Here is a 20805-nt window from a genome sequence, read left to right as displayed (position 1 = left end):
GGTCCACAGTATAAAATAAGTTTGACATTCCTGCTTTAGATAACATGCAAATAGCTACGTAACAACGCTGCTAATGTCAGCTCTAGTTTTACCCATGCACTTTGTTTTAAAGTTTTAACAAACTGTCACATTGATACTCAGACTCAACATTATTTCCTTAATGAAATAGTTTCTCTTTTAATGATACAATAAAAGACATAAAGATGAAGAAATAAAAAAATAATAAATACAATAGAATAATTACAAAATGCAGAACATGAAACAGAATCTGGAACAGATGAATCACAAACCTTTGCCTTTAAAAGCATCAGAACGGTGAAATGTTTTCCAATTTTTAGCAATGAGCTCAAAGATACAGGGTAATAGTATGGTATGGAATAGTATGTCCTTTTCTTTGAAACCCCGTGTGCTGGACTTAAGAGCCAGAACAAAGCTGTCTGAGGTGTCTCACACTGTCATGTAACCAGCATTCCTATCACGTACAGAGGCATTCATTTCCCACACGGACATTTAGAAATGGATACATTTTCATTTGACGAAGGACTGAGATGTCAGGTAAAGATGTTCAGTGTGAAAGAGCATCTGGACCATCATGGATTACCAACAGATGTAAATAAACATCTGCTGAACGTGAGTTTAAAACGTCCTGTGGTGAAGCTTGACTTACAAACAGAGATAGCCTTGTGCTAATGCAGCTACTCTGGCAGCAGGTCGTCTCCTAGCTCTTCATCTGCAAAGTCGTCATCCTCCACACGCTTCTTGACTCCCGTCTTTGGTCTGTCCATCTGAGGCCCCAGTGGGTCCACGTAAGACGCATCTACACACAGGAGGAACAGCTTGTGATGAAATAGTTTGGGACGCTGTATCCCGATAGAGACATAATGTCAACATTGTACATCCTTTCTACCAATGCCGTTCTTTTTCTGTGTGTGTTTTTCTCAAGGAGCGCTGCAGAGTGAGATCGTGTGCACAGACAATTTCACTGCATTTTTTGGCATTCTAAATAGATGAGTTAAGATAACTTTCAACATTTAAGTCTGCACAGGTTCATATTTTAAAAACACTGATATAAATATTACTCTGTTCCATTTTTAAACAGCTGCAATGGATTGCATTTAAGGATACATTATTCAAGTTGTTCTTTTCCCTTATACTCAGTGACCCTGCTCTGTTCGTGGTGTGTCACTGCTTGGCTGAGTTGCTGCGGTTGCTAAACTGACTTGTTGCAATGGTGGCATCCTATTACAGTGAGCGCTTTAGAACGTCTCATTCATGCACAAATGTTTGAACAGGCAGGCTGCACGGCCAGGTGCTAGATTTTATACATCTGAGGCAAAGGGACTTACAACACCTGAATTCAAAGATTAGAGGTGCGGCCCAATACTTAAATGACAACCCATGCAGTTTATCTGCAGAGGACTATCCGCTGTGTGCTGCAGACAAAGAAAAACCTTTGATAATATCTTTATGATCATCTAAACCTCAGAATGTGTTTCAACATGGGCTTGAACTCTAAATAGATACACGAATACAGCTCTTTTCTACTTTACTGGACCATTCAAAGACCTTTATAGAATTCAGTCACCCATTCACACAAGCACTTTTTTCTATGCCTGAGTGCTTTTCGATCTTTTCCAATCTAACATTCACACTACAGCTCACTGCGACTCATAATGTGGATGGCTAAATTATCAGAATTTCAGCCATCCATGTAGATGATGTTCCAGCACTAAATGAAATGAAACTGAACTAAGATGTCCATAAACCATCTGTGTGGTTATATATTTACTCATATTTTTCTAAAACAGGCACGTATGTCTTGCACAACACATGAAGTTCAAAGACATAAGATAGTTAGGTAGGTGTTATATCATTAACTGCAGAGAAAAATATGGTTTCCTCACCCAGTTCTTTTGGACTGCTGGCTTCATAAGGTTCATTTGAACCAGGAAGTGACCTCATTTTGGCGCTCAGACGCTCTCCTTTGGTGCTGCTGCTGCTGCGACCACTGTCTGTACAAAAACAAGCACACACCTGCTGACTCATGATCTTTTTAAAAAGCAATACTCACATTCAAAATCCTATTAAAAGCTGTTTAAATGTTTAAGCTGTTTAAAACAGCAGTGCCTCTGTCTGTGGCCTGCATGCGACTGAATATAGACGTGCAAAGTTTTCTTGCACACTTTCACGTACAAAATGTCTTTTTCATGGCCCAAGTATCTCGCTGACATTGGCTGAATGTGTGCAGAAAAAGCATTCCTCCAATGTGAAATCACAGTCACTAAATATCACTGACATGTACGACTTGCTGTACAATAATGGACGATTTTTGTGAAAACATGGCGCGGTCGAACATGCCTACTGACCAGCTGCTAAAATGCAACACTAATATGCAACACACTCAGGTACTTTTGACAGGATGTAATGAATATGCTGGATAATGTGCACATGTGTGTTCCAGGCTTATATGACAGGCTGACAGGGGCGTGTAGTGATATGAATTACAGACATGACTGCAGACAGCAGCAGCCAACATCTGGCTGCCAGGTAGCCTTGGAAACCTTAGGGGATCGGCAGCAGAAAGCTGAAAAACAGGAAGGAGGCCTGATATTCCACCTTCCCCTCATAGTCCCAAAAAAATCTCAAACTGCTGGCAAACTGAGACCTCGGTTGGAAAAATCAACGTTTCCCCCCTGCCTTCCTTTCTTGGACAGTTTCGTTTGCATTTCTCTTTTAGTTTACACAACACATGCTAGAAGCTAGGAGCTGCAACAGAAGTTTCCACAATTAAAGACGTTATAGGCTTGTTTTATACACCTCTGAAACACAAATAACCCTTTATTTTTGCAAGGAGATGGAGATCAATAGAGATGACGCAACTTTCTGGCTTTTAACTATTTTTTCTTATTAAAGATATGTTGAAAAAAAGTTCAGGTACATTAACCCAACCATATCATTTACGTTTGAAAAGGCACATCACACATGATAGAAAACACAGGTTAGAAAATCCCCACGTTTCGACACACTTCTCTCCTGTTCTGCCACTGCGTTTCACCAGATTCAGACTGCAGAACGACAGCTGTGGAAAGGTGAGAAAACAAACCACCAGACTCACACGTCAGTCACGAGAGAGCTGAAGACCTGCAGACACACGAGACCACACAATACGCAGACTTTACAGAAAAGATGGAAAACTCTCAGGTGAACGAGAGGGTTTTCCCCGAATATCTCGGAGCCGTCTGAGTGCTCGCTCCCCTCCTCCTCCTCCTTTCAGTGCAAAAAATGAGCACAGTCCAACATCACGGCTGCCTGTCAAACGATTTCTGGATCAGGTCCATTTTTTCTTCTTCACTTGGGAAACTCACTTCTGCTATGCGTGCCTTGCAGTGCTTCACTCAGATGGTTTTAATCACTTAAAAGATTTCTAATGACAGGAGCTCTTATAAAATTAAAAATAAAATAGGTCTGATGCTAATGCTCCGTAGAAGAGAATCACCTGTATGTGCAGACACCTTTGCCTGACTGAAGAACTTTATCAGAGGTCATCTTAAGATTTCACAGCAGAGACTCACAGTACAAACCTAAACATGCTGTTGCTGCTACACAGCTTCCCTTAGTCTAATTTATGTGAATTTTGCTGTTTTGGCTCTTAAAGCTCATTGGCAGGTGAGCTGACTGTGCATTTGAGGGCAAACTACAGATGTAACAACTTCTGAAACATCTCTACTCCATCTCTACTTTTAAGATTAGGCTTAAAATGTTCATTTTTGCTAAAGCATATAGTTAGGGCTGGATCAGGTGACCCTGAATCCTCCCTTAGTTACGCTGCAATAGGTGTAGGCTGCTAGGGGATTCCCATGATGCATTGGGTATTTCTTCTTCAGTCACCTTTCTCACTCATTATGTGTTACTGGACCTCTCTGCACTGAATCATACTTGTTATTAATCTCTGGCTCACAGATGGCCCCGCCCCTCCCTGAGCCTGGTTCTACTGGAGGTTTCTTCCTGTTAAAAGGGAGTTTTTCCTTCCCACTGTTGCCAAAGTGCTTGCTCATAGGGGGTCATATGATTGTTGGGTTTTTCTCTGTTTGTATTATTGTACGATCTACCATACAATATAAAGCGCCTTGAGGTGACTGTTGTTGTGATTTGGCACTAGATAAATAAAATTGAATTGAATTGAATGAACTGAGCAAAGAAACAAGCCCCAGTTTATTCAACTACAAATGGCCAGAATTACAGGCACATAGCCTGAAAGTCACAGTCTTACATACCTCTCCCCGAGTCCAGTAGTGGACTGAAGTGTTTAGACTCAGACTGAGATACTGGGAAGCAAAGAGGAAGCAGAGAGGGAATACAGATGAAGACAGAAGATCCAGAGAAGAAGATGAGAAGGAAGGAGAGATTACAGAGCTAGACTGAAGGTCTTACAGCACAGAGAGTAGCAAAAAAGTCTGCCACTTGCAATGAAAGATGATGACAATAAATGTGTCTGCGGTTTACAACCTCGCTTCTCTCACCTGCTTTGACCTCATCTTGTGCACCATGAGAAAATGAGAAAAGGATCTGGGTTTTAGTTCAACAATTTAAACGTTCAAACCAATATTTAAGCATCTGAAAGACTGAAGTAGCAAGGCTGTGATGGACAGTCTCCAGCAACCGTGTGTGTTCATTTTAACAGATGCATTTGGAGGCTCTGGCACCACTAAGCTATGGGAAGATGAAAAGTCCTAATCTAATTTATCACGACACAGAGGACTAATGGAAGCCTTGGCGGGAGAGAGCAGCAAGCGCATTAACAGGTGTCCGTTACACAAACTCATATATGAATACAACTCGACTACAGGAGCCTGCTAGAGACGTTCAGCTGCACAGCATGGAAAAGCTGGGCCTTGTTACACTTTCTGGAGGCTCTCTGGTTTGTATGGATTACATTTGAAATTTGCTCATGGTCCAGCTTTCCAGTGCCACAGCCAGCCTATTTGTCTGTATTTGATGGGGATCTGTACTGAATGTTCAGCCTCTTCAGAGTCCACTAATCCCACAGAGTGCTCAGACCTCCTCATCCTGCAGGATCCAGCAGGATGAGGAGGTCTGAGCAGATCAGGCCTCAGTGTGGTGTTTGAAAACATATACCCATAACGCTGGACTTCTTAGGAGAGATGAGGACAGGTGTGGAGATGCCTGCTGCAGCATGTGTGAACAACAGGTAGAGAGACAGAAAGAAGCAGTGAGACATAAAAATAAAAGAGTGGATCTGATGATCAAAATCATGACGACGATCGTCGTTATAGAAGAGGCATCAGAACCATTACAATGTTTTATGAAAATTATATTTATGTGAGCAAACTTCTCAAACTAAAATCTTGGTTTAGCTCAAGCTGCCATGAAAAAAACCTACGCCTAATAAAGTTCACAGATGTTCCTGTACTGTATGTTCATTTAACTTGAAATTACACCAAAACCCACACATGGAGATGGTTTTCAATGTGACTCTAATAAGATTTTTATAGATGTGCCTCATTCTGGGAGCTCAGTGTGCCTTTTGTGTTGCAGTACAACACAAAACAAGTGTAAGTTTAAATCCTTAATGATGTAAGGTCTGAGCAGAGAGAACGTGGATAGAGGACATGGAGAGCACAGTCTGTGGACAGATGCCACAGACAGATGTGTGGCTCTCTGTCTCTCTGCTGGCTGATTTGGGGGATCCACAGTTGTTTGATGCCACATCACCAGCACAGTTACATACTTATTGACATCTGCATTATTAACACCGCAACACAGATACAATGGGGGAAAGTAACTATCTGATCACCTGCTGAATCTGTATGTTTGCTTGTTTCCATGGAGACACAGAATGTCAACAAAATCCAAAAATCCACAAAAAACCCCAACATTATATAAAAGTTATAAATTGATTTGCATGTCACTGACTTAAACAAGTATTTGATCCTCAAGCATAACACCTACTAAGTACTTGATGGTGAAACCCTTGCCTTGGCGATACGTTGTGGGTCATTGTCATGCTGGAAGATCCATCCATGACTCATCTTCAGTGCTCTGGCTGAGGGGAGGAGGTTCTCATCCAAGATTTTACGGTACACTGGCCCCTCAATGCAGTGAAGTTGTCCTGTGCTCTTAGCAGAAAAACAGCCCAAAGCACAATGTGTGCTTGACTGTGGGGATGATGTTCTTTGAGTCATACCCAGCATTACATTTCCTCCAAACACAGAGGGTTGAGTTGATGCTAAAGAGCTTGATTTTGGTTTCATCTAACGACAGCACTTTTCCCCAACATGATTTAGATGTTCACTGGCAAACTCAAGACTGGCCTGCACAGCCTTCTTGAGCAAAACGACCTTCTTGAGCGCTGCAAGATTTCAGTTCATTACAACACAGCGTGTTACTAATGGTGTTCTTGGAGACTGCGGTCTCGACTGCCTTCAGATCGTTAACAAGCTCCTCCCATGTAATATTGGGGTAATCCACCGCCTCATCACCATCCTCACTCCATGAGGCAACATCTTGCATGGAGCTGCAGACTGAGGATGACTGATGGTTATTTTATGTTTTTTCCATTTCCAAATAATCACACCAGCAGCTTTATAAGCTACGGTCATGTAGCTCATTCCAGTCTTGTGCAGGTCTGCAATTTTGTCCCTGACAACCTCTGACAGCTCTCTGACCTCAGCCATGGTGGTGGTGGTGAGGCTGGAATGGAAGAAGCTGATTCTGTGGACAGGTGTGCTTTATACACAAACTGAGCTCAGGAGTATTTGTAATTGATTGATCCCAATCTGTGAGAGACAGAATTCTGTTGCAGTTGTAGGGATCAAATATATTTCTACTCAGTAACATGCAAATTAATTTATAACTTTTATACAAGTTTTTTTTTCTTGAACTCTGGTTGATATTCTCTCTCTTTCCATTAAACTACCATAAAAATTAGAGACCGTTAATATCTTTCTAAAGTAAGCAATGGAGATCGAATAATTATTTACACCACTATAGGTTGATGATGTGTGGACGCACAACTCTGGACTCAGTTGCAAATAACAGCGGCGGTAATCTGTTGACCTAATTTGAAAAACAACAACCGACTCACCAGCGCTGCCTGCACTGCTCTCTCTGCCTTCTCTTCGACTTCTCGCGCTGCCTTCCCGTCCCGATTTTATCCTCTGCAAAGGGAAATAAGAGAAAAGGGTGGCGTATGAGAGAAATTGCGGGCAGGGACACAAATAACACTAAATGTGTTCTAAATGTCTTTGACTTCAAAACGCAGTTTTGCCAATCAGATTACAGCGCTTCAATAAACACTGTGCTTCATAAACAAAGTACATTTTTTTGCTATGAAAACAATCTGGCAAAAAGATAAGCCCCAATATTCAACGGAATGTGACATTAATGCGCAAAAAATATTACATACCATAAAAATGTTACATGTAAACAAGCCTTACATAAAGTCAGGGGAGTACTCTGCAGAATCACTAAAACCATAAGCAGTTAGTTTTAAAGATGATGACAAAAAAGGAAAAGAAATTAAAACAAGGATATATGATGCCACGAAAAACAACCACACAAAGCCAACGTCGAGCTCATATATTAGATTTCGGTTATTGCTATCCTCTCAGTCCTCGTGTCATGCACCGTGCAGTTTGTTTTATCAGTGGGATCGGTTGTTTTCCACTGTTTTTCAGTTTGAAGAATTTGGGGATTAACGAGTCAACCCTCCATCATTCTCTGCAGGCCTGTTTCTCTGCTCCAACAGCAGCTGGTTGTTATTTGACGAACTCATCGGTCTAATCTGTTCCTGGCTTTGATATATCACTCCACACGACCAAGGCACACGGCTCTGTTACTCTGGCTTTCTTCAAATCTTCACTGATCCCAAACCACCTCTAGTTTATGTATCACAAGTGTGTTGTTTAGAAGCCATTAAATAATAATTACATATAAGGAACAATGCATTGCAGAAGTTATTCAAAAGATGCAGTGTTAGCTGATTATTTTCTTACTCAGCTATTATTCATAATAAACAGGATATGAGAACATTCCCGTGATCAGAGTCTTGGAGTACTGCATTGGTAAAACACCTAAAAATATTTTTCTTCACAGACAAATGTGCGAAAGGTCCCATTCTGTGTTATTTGTAATCTTCATCATCAGCAGTGCGCTTAAACCCAGAAATTAAGAACAATATTAATACAGCATAAGTAAACCAGGATATTCTATTGATCATATGCAAGCAGTGGGATAAGATCCAATTAGAAACAAGCAACATTGTTGGCCTATGTAATGTGGTTCCATGACTTGGGTCTTGAGTTAATCTAGGTTTAGATTGGGAAAGAAAACACAGGCTTTATGCTAACCATCACAGAAAATGAGATTGATCCCTTTGGCTGCTTATATTCAAACCACTGACCACTTTTCTAATTCATTCTGACGTTTCATGTGACACTGAACAACTCAAACTGCTCTGGCATCAGACCTGAGAACAGCTCTCCAAACACTAAAGCTGTTTTGAAAAAGACCCGAGATTACTATCAGCCAGGTGTTAAACAGCTGTACAGCATCTGTTTGATTCATGGAAAATAAATAGAGACGAAAAACAGCTGTTTTTCATGCAGCTGCAGAGTTGCAGTGACCACGGTCCAACGTTGCATCTAAAGGAAACGCGCGTGTTTTAAATCAGCGAGCGCTCATCCAGGAACAGACGTCAGGGTTCTGTTAAAAAAAGTGATGAAAAGATGATTGATGAAAGTGCCCGAAAGGTCTCTAATGTACAACTGCAAAATACGCAAGTAATTCATCAGGCAGCATGTTAACATGCATCAGATGGACCCACTTATACAAAACAAAGTGGAGTGTGTGGAGTTTAATTCATGCAAATAGATCTCGGATGTTGTTCCTGGGATCTGCTGGAGCCTACCTTGGGGGTCACTGCACCGAGCGCTCCGATTACCACTCGGACCACTTATTATGAGCCCTTGGTACTTCTCCAGCTTCTCATGTTCCTTCTTCCTGATGTTGTTGTCAATCTGTATAGCTACATCTATCACTACGGCTGTCTTCTTCTTCTTGTCTACCACCACTATGTCCCACAGGATCTTAGCTCAGTCATTCTCCACCACCCTGAGGGGGCATACTTGGCACAGATGTTTCTGTATACTATGCCGGCCACTTGGTTATGGCGTTCCATGTATGCCCTGCCTGCTAGCATCTTCCACCCTGCTGTTATGTGCTGGATTGTCTCAGGGGCATCTTTACACAGCCTGCACCTGGGGTCTTGCCTGGTGTGATAGACCCCAGCCTCGATGGATCTATATGTTATAAATATGTGTGTGTGTCACCATTATTAAAAATCAATTCCATTTTATTTCTATCTTTGTTAGTGAACTTTTTGTGGGGGGGTTTCTGCAAATTATTTTCAAGTCTTTTTTTTATTAAATGTAGAATTGAGATCTGCCAAACAGATCATTAGTTTATTTACTCAGAAATGTCTGACAGAATACCTGCTCTCTGATTTCCTTCATCTTCTCTACCTTCTTCAGTTTGGTGGCGTAGTCTTGGGCTTCCTTCAATTGCATATCTGTGCACAGCCGCACCAGGAAACGCAAGCCTGCACCAAACAACACACACACACACTCTTTAATTTTACACTCTGATCAGGGCACCATCTGTTGCTGGTCAAGAGTTCCGTTGAAAACTGCGTAACAAGCTGGATCAATTACATTCCACATTTTCTGGAAACTTTCGGTGGATTTCTTTATAAGTTTCCAGTGCTTTCTGGGAGTTTCCTGTGAAAGAGGAAAAGAAGAAGAACAAAAAAATGAAATGAACTCTGCTAGCTCACATTGCAACTTTGCTTTGTTGTTTTATTGCCATGCAAGCTGAGGCGAAACGTGTTTTTCTCACCACTTCGTCTGTAGCAGCTTGCCACCATTAGCTGCCACTTTACCTGAGTTGGTCTGAGGAGCAGAAACACATCTGATCAATATAAACACACAAACCAACACCTGACTTAAATCATTTCATTTCTTCTCGTGGTACTGGCATATCAGTATGCCAGTACCACACTGAAATAGTTAATATATTTTAATAATTGATACCACGTAACAAAAAAGGTGGAACTATGTGCCTCAAGATTAGAGAATGTGAAACAACTTCACTAATTTTTTCTGCAACAGTTCCATATAAAACGAGAGGCTTTCACATTCATTTAAGTTTGAAACTCATTTAAAGGGCTTCCATAAAAACCTTAGAGTGTGAACTTACAATTTTTTACCAACCCATCCGTGCTATCTGTTTAAAATAATCTAAATAGTAGTTACTTACTGTATTAGCGTGGCTCTTTCAAAGTACTGAATGGCTTTCTCACAGAACTGTGTCTCAATGTAGTAAGCTCCGAGCCACTCAATCACATGGATGTTGGAGGGAAAGTACCTAAAGGACTGGACAGCAACAATGTAACAACATTAGTTAGCTTAAAGTAGTGGTGTCAAAAGTAGGGGCTGGGGGCCAGGATCAGGACAGCAGAGGGTCCAATCCGGCCTGTGTTTAGATAATGTGAAGAAGGGCATAAATCTTTTACTTTTATCTGCACTTTGAGAAGTTTTACAGCCTTTTGTACTGCTAAATATCTCCATCATGGTCATTCATACTACTCTAACATAATTAACTAACAGATGAGCAAAAAAGTGACAAAAAAAACAAACAATTTTTTCATTGTACAAATTGCTGTTTTTTACAATGGGTCCACAGACAAAAAATATACTGTTAACTTCTGTACAGTGTAATTTAGAGAGAAAACCCCCCGCCATGAAATTAAGCTTCTGGTACCTCATAATAGTACTGGAAAGCCTGGGATTTGTCCCCCTCGCCATCATGCAGTTCTCCCAGCTTAGCCAGTGCCTGGGCGTCTGTGGGAGTTACACTGATGACCTGCATTAGCCACTCGATTGCTTGTTCGGGATTTTCTAGAAGCTCATAGCTGGGATCAAAGTGTTAAGAACTAATAGATGCTCATGTGATGATATATGGACAAACAGGCTCGAATCCCTGAATGAACACATTCCAACAAACCCTAAAGTACATACGAGTAAAAACAGATCATCTGTGTGACATACAAACGATCACTAGAGCCTGTCTGACACAGTATTTTTAAGACTATATCAGACTATATACTGATATTTGGCGATTTAGAACTCAGATATTCCAATATATCGTCTAAAAATGTTTTCTTTCACACACAGCAAAGAAACCAAACAGATTTATGTTTAGGAGTAAAGGCTGCCTTACTCTGCTCAGATCAGCTGGTTTTTGTGTTTGTGTCTTTCTAAATATGTTGTTGGCAACAGGGGCATCGTATGGTGCCCCCTGGTGAACAAACTATGCAACATCAATGGACTTTGACACTTTGTAATGGCATTTCTCTCACGTCTTCTTTACTTCTCTAATTTTCATTGATTGTCTCTTACAAATGCCGATAACAATAGAAGAACAAATAGCTAATATTGGGCGATTGTACTGGCCCGCTGATAAAACCATCTCCACATAGCACTTGTTAGCAGTGGGATACAGGCTGGCCAGCTGGTACATGACTTGGGAACTGTTCCTCAGAATGGCATGGAGCTTCAGGAAGCAGTCCAGAGCCTCCTCTAGGCGATTCAGTCTTTGATAAGTCAGACCTGGAACAAGGTTTAGGGGAAAATTCAGTCACGTAACTGTGCCTCTATGTTAATAATAATCACACATATATACCACATGTTGGTGTAGTTTTATTCCAGCGATACCTTTTACTTAAGATGACTTTAAAATTTGGATGCTGTTGTTTAAAGAGCTACCGTGTCTGTGAATACGATAGCTCCAAAGGTTTTAAATGAATTCTGAGAAAACTTTGTATAGGTGTAGAGTCGGGTCATATTAACAAACCATTTAAATTTCGTTAACATCAACCAAGGTCTTCAAGGTGAACTTAAAGATTTATTGGCTGAAAACAGACCAAAACGCCTGATAAGTTATGTTAACTAATGTTAGCCTGATAACTGAAACTAAGATTCTGACAACTGTGGTGTGTACTGTCAACAGAAAGTACCCATGAAGCTTTCAAATATCATGTCTCATTTGACCTCTGACCTCTCCTTTAAGGTCAATAGCTTGATCTGAAGGTTAAAGTAATAACAGTAGATAGAGGTAATTAAAACTATTTTTCTTACTGCAATTGTTTGTATTAAAAACATTTATAAAATGGTATATGGGAATTTTAAATCTCACATTATAGTTTGCATCCAAATATGTCACATTTGACCTCTGACCTCAATTTTGCATCTGCCTTTCTTTCAAATTGACCCAAAAATGCATGCTATCTTTAAAGAAAGTATTGTCAAGAGAAAGAAAATGAGCTGCCTACTTGGTTAGAAACATGCTGTAGTATATTATTATATAATAAAATAAGGTTATTTGTGTCCACGTATTGATAAATCAATGCCAATTATCCATTACCTACTCCTACATAATCTTTAAACACAAAATACAATACAATTAAAAGTAAATACTTCGCAGAGAGTGAGCTGCCCTGGGGGAGGTTTGTGCTCTAAGTGCTTCTTGTTATTTATGTATTTGTGCACATTCCAATAGAGTCGGTCATGCTGTGTCCACACTTATTCTCAATGTAGCCTCAGCCAATATTCTGATACTCATAGCAGAATGCTGGATGAAGATACACAGAGATTTAGACAGGGCACTTATGGCCTCACTATATTTTCCTAACAGTCAAGAGTCTGAATTTAAAGTTCAACCAGTGCTTGCAGCAAATATTAACAGACCACAGTTCAGAGTGCAGCAAGCTCTTGTTGTTCATTCCCAAATGATTCTTGCACGTCCAATTGTTGTTGCGCAATACATCAAACCTCCTGCTTATCTACTACCGCATTACAGCTGCAGTTAAGGAGCACTTACCCAGGTTGTAAAGGCCTTCGGTGCACGAGGAATCATTCCTCAGTGCTTCTTTGTAGAACTCTGCAGCCTTTTCATAGTCCTGTTTGACAAACACCGTGTTGCCCTTGTTGATAAGTGCTGCTGGGTTGTAACGATCAGCATTCATAGCAAGGTCGGCATATCGGTCAGCCTGGTCGTAGTCTTTCTCCTGTTAGGGAAATTACAAGAGAAGAGAATATGGTTGTTCAATCATCTCCCAACAGTAACATTTAGTATTACATTTCTTTAACAGCAAACCTCCAAATATTTTGCTGATTTTAAGTGTTTTAAATTTTCAGAACTTTTCAGTCTAATGTTATTTTATAATCAAGAGATTCTTACCAGAAAATAGAGGAAAGAGAGGTTAGTGGCTGCAGCGCTCTTCACTCTGCTGTCCTTCTTCTCAAATGCCTTCAATGTTTCCACTGCCTGAAAACACACAACTCATTACAATCAGGGTAACACTCTGTACTAAAGCTCCTCCAGTACAGCATTCTCAGTAATAAATGATATTTTAAGTACAAGCGTATTTCCCCAGCATGTAACACACAAAGAAACATAGAAAAGACACATAAATTTACTGAATTGTTAGTCAAAGAATCAACGACAATATTATTAACCATTAATAGCCAATCACTGATAAATTACATATGCATCTTCACATTTATGGTGAAGATACTTGGACATTTTGGCATTTTTTTCTAAGAACATTTGAAGGTAAGCTGTAATTCTGCTTCATTCCTTACATCTGTTTATGCGTCACCTTCACTGTGTGCTGTGCTCTGGTGAAGTAAATATAATGCTTTGCAAGTTTAAAGTCAGTCCCTTTCCCCTTTTTGTCTAACTGACTGTCTCTGTGAGTATGTTACATTCTGGGGAAAATTTCCCAACTGTATTAGTGAGTAAGGATTAGCATTTTCACAAATCACCAGCTTGGCTACAGCTGCACAGATGACCACCAGTTACATCACCAACACTCCTGTGTGTAAATACTGTAAAAGCACCACAGCATGCATCAGATGTAAAACCAGCGGTTACAAGATAGTTAGTTACTACAGTGAGTCCTTTAATCTTAGCCACAAAGCAGCTCCACACATGGCTGCATGTCCTCCACTGTTCAGTTGGATATTATTATTAACAAAGAATACGTTCAGGACAAAGATTTTCCTGAGCAGTCTGTGGGGCCTAAACCAATAACTGCCTCACAAACGTCTCCTTGCAGTGGCATTATTTGGGTAAAAGACGTCCTTATGAAGCAACAAGTTAAGGGGGACAAACCCAGTACAATCTAAATGTGGACATGGGAATGAAAGGCAGACATACCTCAACCTTAGGCATGCAGATGGGGAGGAAACAAAAGCAAAAAGACAATGAGAAGATGAAATACTCAGTCGGACACTGAGCTCTGTTCAAACAGCCTCAACAAGAGAAAACGCACAAGTATGAATAGTGCTGAGCAACAGTATTACAACATTGTTATAAAAAGAAAAGAAAAAGATGGAAACACAAATTAATGTAAACGGATAACGAAGAACAGGTTTCACATGTTTTAAGGGAATTACACTTCCATAAATTGAATGCGTGTGATCCTTACTTAATCGCATCGACTTTTTCGGTTTGGCAAATATTACCAAAGGTATCAATTTATATGACAGCCACATATGATGGAAGCTACTAAAGCCTCATTTTGATGTCTTATTATGGTCTAAAATTTAGTTTGGCAGCAAATTATTAAGAGTGGAAGGTGTGGTTGTAAAATACACAGACCAGAAAAGAAGGAAGTACCCTTAATGCTGCTGATACTCTCACCTGTTTGAAGTCCTTCTGTCTGAGGTAGGTGATGGCTTTGTTGATCTCTAAATCATTGGCAAGCTCGACATACTGAGAACTCTTCACCATGTCGACACACCTTAAAAAAGAAAAAGAAAACATACATTCACTATCTTCACGTGTCAAATGCCAGCATTCGATTGATCACTGTAAACAGCAGGTGCATAAATGGAGAATAATTAAGCAATTGTTTGATTTTGACTTATGTTTCTCAATATTGAAATGGTCCTCTCCAACATACTAATGTGCATTAGTGCACATCAATGCACATGTCGAGTACTTTTACGAGTATTCAACATGTATTATGTTCATTTAAAAACCTAAATAAGAAAGCATTAGGGAGAGAAATTGTCGAAATAATAGTAGAGCTTGAGGTTTATTGTCAGTCTGCTCCAGAAAAATGTTCAGAAAATGTGATCAAACTAGTGTGCAGAGACGTTTAGGCAAGTAAAGGAACTTTGGAAAGTCCCTCACACCACCACTAAAGAAACGAGAGCCACTGGAAGACTCAAACAATTAAAACTAGAGCTTTTTTTTTTTAAACGTTCAAGCAATGAAGTTGGGACATTTATGTAATCGTAAATGAACTGTAATTATACAACACTTAGGCACTGTCACAATTTTCAGTTATTCAATGACAAACAAACATACCATGCTCACATTAAAGTCTTTAGATGCAAAGAAAAAGACAGCAGTAACAAACCAGTCAAATCCAGTAGCAAACAAAGTCTCAATCGCTGGGGCAATGAGCTTGGCTGCTGTCATGATGTATTTCTCAGCCAGGGTTTTTCTATGAACAGCATACAGGAAGTCAGAGGAACAGGTGAATTAAGGGGGGGGGGGGGGGGGGAGTAACACAGAGGACTGATGGAGCAAGACAGAGTTGGGTTTGTGTTGTGAATATCTTCTTACAGATCTCTCTCCATCTGGTGAAGTTTGTCATTTTTAATGGCTTCAATGACCATATTGGAGCTGGTGTCTTCCTGAAAGAGTTGGCAGAACTAGACTTAATTAATGAAATAATAATAAATGCTGTAATAAAATATCACTCACATTGGAAGGGATGTATTTGTCTTCATCATCAATGCCCAAAGGAACAGAGATGAGCTTCTGAAAGGCCTTCTTCATCCTCTCTCTGTCACCGATAGCATAGTAGCACAGGATAAGGTTGAAGCCTGTCTTGATATTTGGACTCTCGCTCATGATGTGCTCGAAAGACGTAATGGCATCTGTGTACTGGCCCATGCAGATAAACACTACACCGATATTCTGCATGATCTTGATCCTCATTTCTTTGTGGGCATTTGTTATCTGATCCAGCGCCATTCGGTAGAACTTGATGGCTTTAGGATAGTTCTTCTGTTTAAAGTAGATGTTGGCCATGTTGACTTTCAGGCGGCCTGGAACAGCAGCATGCATAGTTTGACGGAAAAACCACAAGACAAGCGATACAACAAAGAATTTACAATGTATGAAACATGACTTTTTTCTTATGTGTCAGTGATCTGGGACTATTTAACACAATGCCACAATTTTCCCAGCAGTAAAAATCCAAGATACTGCAAAAATACACCAAGAGCTACACCTCAGAGTCTACAGGCCTCAGTTATCATGTTAAAGCTCATGAGAGTACAATTAGAAAATGATTGATCTAGTATGGCTTCGATATACGTTTCTACAAGAAGAGCATAGCTTAGATTTGCACTCATTGAGACATCCATGTACGCGTCTTTATACCAAAGTATTGTCGAGTCAAACGTGAGGCCACCTGCAAAGCGTGGGTGTTACTGGGTCATGGGGAGGACAATGATCCCATGAAAACAAGCAGATCTATAACAGAATGACTAAAAAAAGAAAAGAATCAACACGCTGCAATAAACGAGTCAGAGTGCAGACCTCAACATGATTTAAATCCTGTGGTAGGTCCTTAAGAAAGCTGTGGATAAATGAATGCCTGAAACCCTGAAGGAACTGAAGCAATGTTGTAAAGAACAGTGAGCCAATATTCCTCAACAACAACAGGAAACACTGATAAAGTCATTGGGATAAATATTACTTGAAGTTGCTGCTGCTGAAGGTATTCCACAAGCTTTCATGCGGTGTATAAAACTTCGTTTTCACATGATTGTATTTACAAGGGCTGCCACATTCTAAGTACACCAGCAGTGAGTGTGAAGCTGAGCGGCCTGCTCACCTGCGTTACTGAACATTTTATTCTTCACAATGATCTGGTAGCTGTTCAGGGCCTCTGGGTACATTTCATTGTTTGTGTATTGGTTGGCAAGGTTGAGCAAAACCTGTAATGGGAGAAACATTTAATATTTCTAAATAAAATAATTAAAAACTGATGTTAGAAATTGATTCTCAAAAACAAACTTTAAATTGTATCTGTCTTCCGCGAGCTGTTCCTTCCTAAATAGCTGAGCCATGAACACAAACATCTGAGATGATTTACTTTAATATTTTAATATGAAACAATAATAATAATTTACTCTGAATGAGATAAATAAGAACAGATTTTGCATACACTACTGAGTAAGCACTTGTGGTTTATTTCTACAGTTATTGTAGACCAGGAGGATATGGAGCATTTTAAATGAAAAGTACAACTTTGATTTATTTTTGACTGAAAAAAAACCCTCTCTTGCTTATTTTTACTTATCACTTATCGGTTTGGTTTTTCAGGCATTAAAAAGTAGTTTTTTCAAAAGAAAATCAACACCAGACTGTTCTTTTAGAAAGCAAATCATTACTCATGAGTGCAGAGTGTAGAACAAGCATACAGCAGCCTGACTTACAGAGTACGTGAGGTCTAGATTTATATGGTCTGCACTGCCAGACTGTTCCCTCTGTCTGACCAGGGCTCTCTCCTTCCGCCCTGCCTCTTTGGCTTTTTCAAGGGCCTGTAGACACAGACACACACCCACACAAACACACACAGCAAGTAAGCCACTTCTGGGTAATAATCAGAAGTAATTATGAATAAACACTCTGCTGCAATGATGTAACAAGTTTTTCCTGCCCATTAGACATCCAAAAAGGCCTTGGCCTTCCACAAGATGAAAATTACCTGTAATAACAATATTTTTAAAAACAGCTCTTTTAATTTTTCAGAAATCACAGCAAACCACACACTGCTGTTATGTGACATAACACATTGCCTGTAAAATATTAGACCAATTTTCCTCATGTATGAAAAACCACTGGAAATGGGAAGGTTGATAAACTTCAAGTACTTTGTCCTAACAGCCGTTTTAGGTATTACTCTGGTAGAAATGTAAGCAGTTTTTATACTGCTTACATTTTTATACTACTGTGAGAGAGCTGACACAGTTAAAAATGAATTATGACAAACTGCCCCACTTGGAGAGCCTTCTCTTTAAATCCAGACAGTCAACATTAGTAAAAAGTTTGTTAAAGAGTGAAAGGCTGACCACTTGTAAGGCTCCCATGCTCTGTGCCATGCAGCTCTCCTCTATCAGGTCATTCACTTTCTTCTCCAAGATTTTGATCTTCTCCTCAGGCCTGCAAGAACATGATGAGAGTGAAACATTTGTCAGTTTATAATAGCTGGTAATAAGAGGCCCAAGGTGTGCCAAGAAAATATCCCCCACACCATTACACCACCACTCCCAGCCTGAACCACTGGTGCGAAGAAGGATGGCGAAATGTTTTTGTGTTCCTTATGCCAAATTGTGACCCTACAATCAGAATTTCACAAGCGACGCTTTCTTTCTGTTCTTCTAATCTATTCTATTAGTTTCAGTGACCCTCTAAACTGTAGCCTCAGCTTCCTGTACTACCTAACAGGAGGGTCACATGGCGTGGTCTTCTGCTGATGTAGCCCATCTGCTTTAAGTTTTGATGTGCTGTGCATTCAGCGATGCTCTTCTGCATACCTTGCTTGTAAAGAGTGGTTGTCTGTTACCTTCCTATCATCTCAAAGCAGCATCAGCACGACAATTTCAACTAGAAAATTGCCACTCCCAACAGATCTGCAGTTTTTTAAACACTCAAACTTAAACCAGGCTGTTTCAAGCAAACAGTCATGCCCCGTTCAAAGTAATTTAAATCGCATTTCTTTCCCGGTTTCAACTTCAGCAGGTCATCTTGACCATGTTTATGTGCCTAAATTTACTGAGTTGCTGACATAAGACTGGCAGATTAGATATTTGCATCAAAGAGCAGTTGAACAGGCATACCTAATGAAGTTGCAGAGTGAGTGTACTGCATAGCATTTTCACACTGAAACAAAGCAGTCTAAAGTGATAACTTACGTATCTTCATTCTTTGCTTCGAGTGCAGGTGCAGGACCCCTGGACTGGCCCAGAGGGTCAAAGGCTGAGCCTGAAAATATAAATCATACCAATTCATCACTATATAACTGCAAGGGGAAAGACACAGAACTTGCATCTATAAATATGTCCTTACAGGAATGCACAGAGGTTTATATTAACAAAAAAATGCAATTTTTTTATTTTTATTGTTTTACGTTAGAAACACTCAACTGTACCTATTCATGAAGTATACAATAATAACTTTTAAATCATTATCGACACGCAAAAGACAATAGATGAAACAGACAACTTTAAACTCACCACGACTCAGGGAGGAGGTGTAACCTGCTGCTTTGACGGCAGTCATTGGACGGGCTGACCCATCCTGGTACATTTGCAAAATAACAAAAAATACATATATAGTAAACACTAATTATAAAAAAAATAATTAACAAAACTATGCAAGACCTTATTTGCACATTTGATTGTTCAATAATACTTCTCACCTGTACAGCTCCAGTCATGGGTCGTCCCATTGAAGAGGCCATATGAAGCCGAGCCTTTGTGAAACAATAAGTATTAATATTGTAATCAATAACAATAATTTAGGTCTTTTTAACATGTAGATATGAAAAAACGTTCCACATAAATGCTTCACAGTAATGAAACAATCACCATTGGCTGCACATCTTGTCACTGATCATTGATTTAATCTGAGCAACTTTCAACAAAGAACTGCACTTTGAAGGAGGTATCTGTATTTGTTGTGCTCATTCAAAAATGTTTCACTTTTAAAGGATCATTTTATTTCATTGTACTTACGCCAAAAGAAGAAGCTAAAGATCGAGGTCCAATGGGAGTGCCAGGAAACTTGGCAGTCATCTAGAAAATTAAAGACATGATATATTAGTAGTTAAACGATTTATACACCTCCAGAAAACCCCTCTCTCTCTCCCACTTACTTACTCATTCACTCACACAAGCGCGCACAAACAAACAAACAAACAAACAAACACACACACACACACACACACACACACACAGAGTATTTGGCACTTACCGGGGGTCTTCTTCCATGACTTGTCCTCACTGCTTGCTGGAAGCCCACATCATTCTCCAGCTCCTTAAAATTAGTCAACAATTAGTCTTCATTTTTTACATAGTGGGCCGACGGAAGAGCAGACATTTTTTACACAAACAATTTTGAAATAAAACTTTGAAGTAATTAGTCTTTCGCCATGCCACTATCTCGACCTCATATAACCAACATTAATTTTTCAAAGTTGATTTTCTATACGCTTAGAAACAATGTGCTAATATAGTGTTAGGTTAGCGGTTAACTTACCTCCGAGTCAAATGTCGGATTATAATCATTGTAACCCGAATAAAGGTCGTCCTCCTCCACAGCCAGATGCACATGTTCCATTTCTGTTTCTCCGGAAAGGTAGTGTATGAAAATAATCCTCAATGTGTGGCAAACAAACAGTTTTCTATGCGCGATAACTGATAATATTTTGTTGTCCTTTTAGGATTTCGTCCCACAATTCAACGCGGCACGGGCGGGACAGTTTTCCTTTTCAAACCTCTGATTGGTTTTTCACGCGTCCATCATCGTCTGGCCTCAACCTAATTGGTTGAAGTTGCGCTCGTTCGTTGCTAGGATACACTACAACGCTACAACTTATTTCTTCTTCATATTCTCAAAATTATTTTTAAATAATTA

General features: G+C 39.8%; 1 protein-coding gene across 3 annotated transcripts; it reads right to left on the bottom strand.

Annotated features, from left to right (window-relative positions):
• Positions 1 to 613: 613 nt before the first annotated feature.
• On the bottom strand, positions 614 to 20638 carry ift88 (intraflagellar transport 88 homolog). 3 transcript variants are annotated; one of them, XM_076874617.1, is made up of 27 exons: positions 20428 to 20638; positions 20143 to 20205; positions 19905 to 19964; positions 19589 to 19642; positions 19404 to 19467; positions 19083 to 19152; positions 18240 to 18330; positions 17604 to 17708; positions 17000 to 17102; positions 15859 to 16205; positions 15718 to 15788; positions 15509 to 15595; positions 14785 to 14884; positions 13318 to 13404; positions 12958 to 13144; positions 11579 to 11687; positions 10840 to 10990; positions 10336 to 10451; positions 9916 to 9968; positions 9732 to 9797; positions 9513 to 9619; positions 7106 to 7178; positions 5137 to 5184; positions 4521 to 4535; positions 4275 to 4325; positions 1905 to 2012; positions 614 to 817 (listed from the first exon to the last, which is right to left on the bottom strand). In XM_076874617.1, the coding sequence occupies exons 1-27, from the start codon at positions 20506 to 20508 to the stop codon at positions 696 to 698; spliced, it is 2589 nt and encodes an 862-aa protein (XP_076730732.1). In that variant the 5' UTR covers positions 20509 to 20638; the 3' UTR covers positions 614 to 695. The 3 variants fall into 3 exon arrangements, 2 of the variants coding, with proteins under 2 accessions (XP_076730732.1, XP_004573069.1); XR_013093388.1 differs by lacking the exon at positions 614 to 817 and having other exon boundaries at positions 1976 to 2012; positions 4521 to 5187; XM_004573012.3 differs by lacking the exons at positions 4275 to 4325; positions 4521 to 4535; positions 5137 to 5184.
• Between the last annotated feature and the right edge of the window lie 167 nt (positions 20639 to 20805).

This window comes from Maylandia zebra, linkage group LG16 (assembly GCF_041146795.1).
Source record: "Maylandia zebra isolate NMK-2024a linkage group LG16, Mzebra_GT3a, whole genome shotgun sequence".
NCBI classification, from domain to species: domain Eukaryota; kingdom Metazoa; phylum Chordata; class Actinopteri; order Cichliformes; family Cichlidae; genus Maylandia; species Maylandia zebra.
Note: the sequence above shows the minus strand (reverse complement) of the source record. Positions and strands in the feature narration are given on the sequence as shown.

Bases quoted from the DNA above. Each gene is read 5' to 3' on its own strand.
- ift88 (XM_076874617.1), bottom strand. From the start codon at position 20,508: ATGGAACATGTGCATCTGGCTGTGGAGGAGGACGACCTTTATTCGGGT. The intron at 16,206-16,999 runs GTGAGCAGGCCG...CTGCTGTTCCAG, and splicing joins TAAAATGTTCAGTAACGCAG to GCCGCCTGAAAGTCAACATG. The intron at 15,789-15,858 runs GTGAGTGATATT...CAACTCTTTCAG, and splicing joins ACAAATACATCCCTTCCAAT to GAAGACACCAGCTCCAATAT.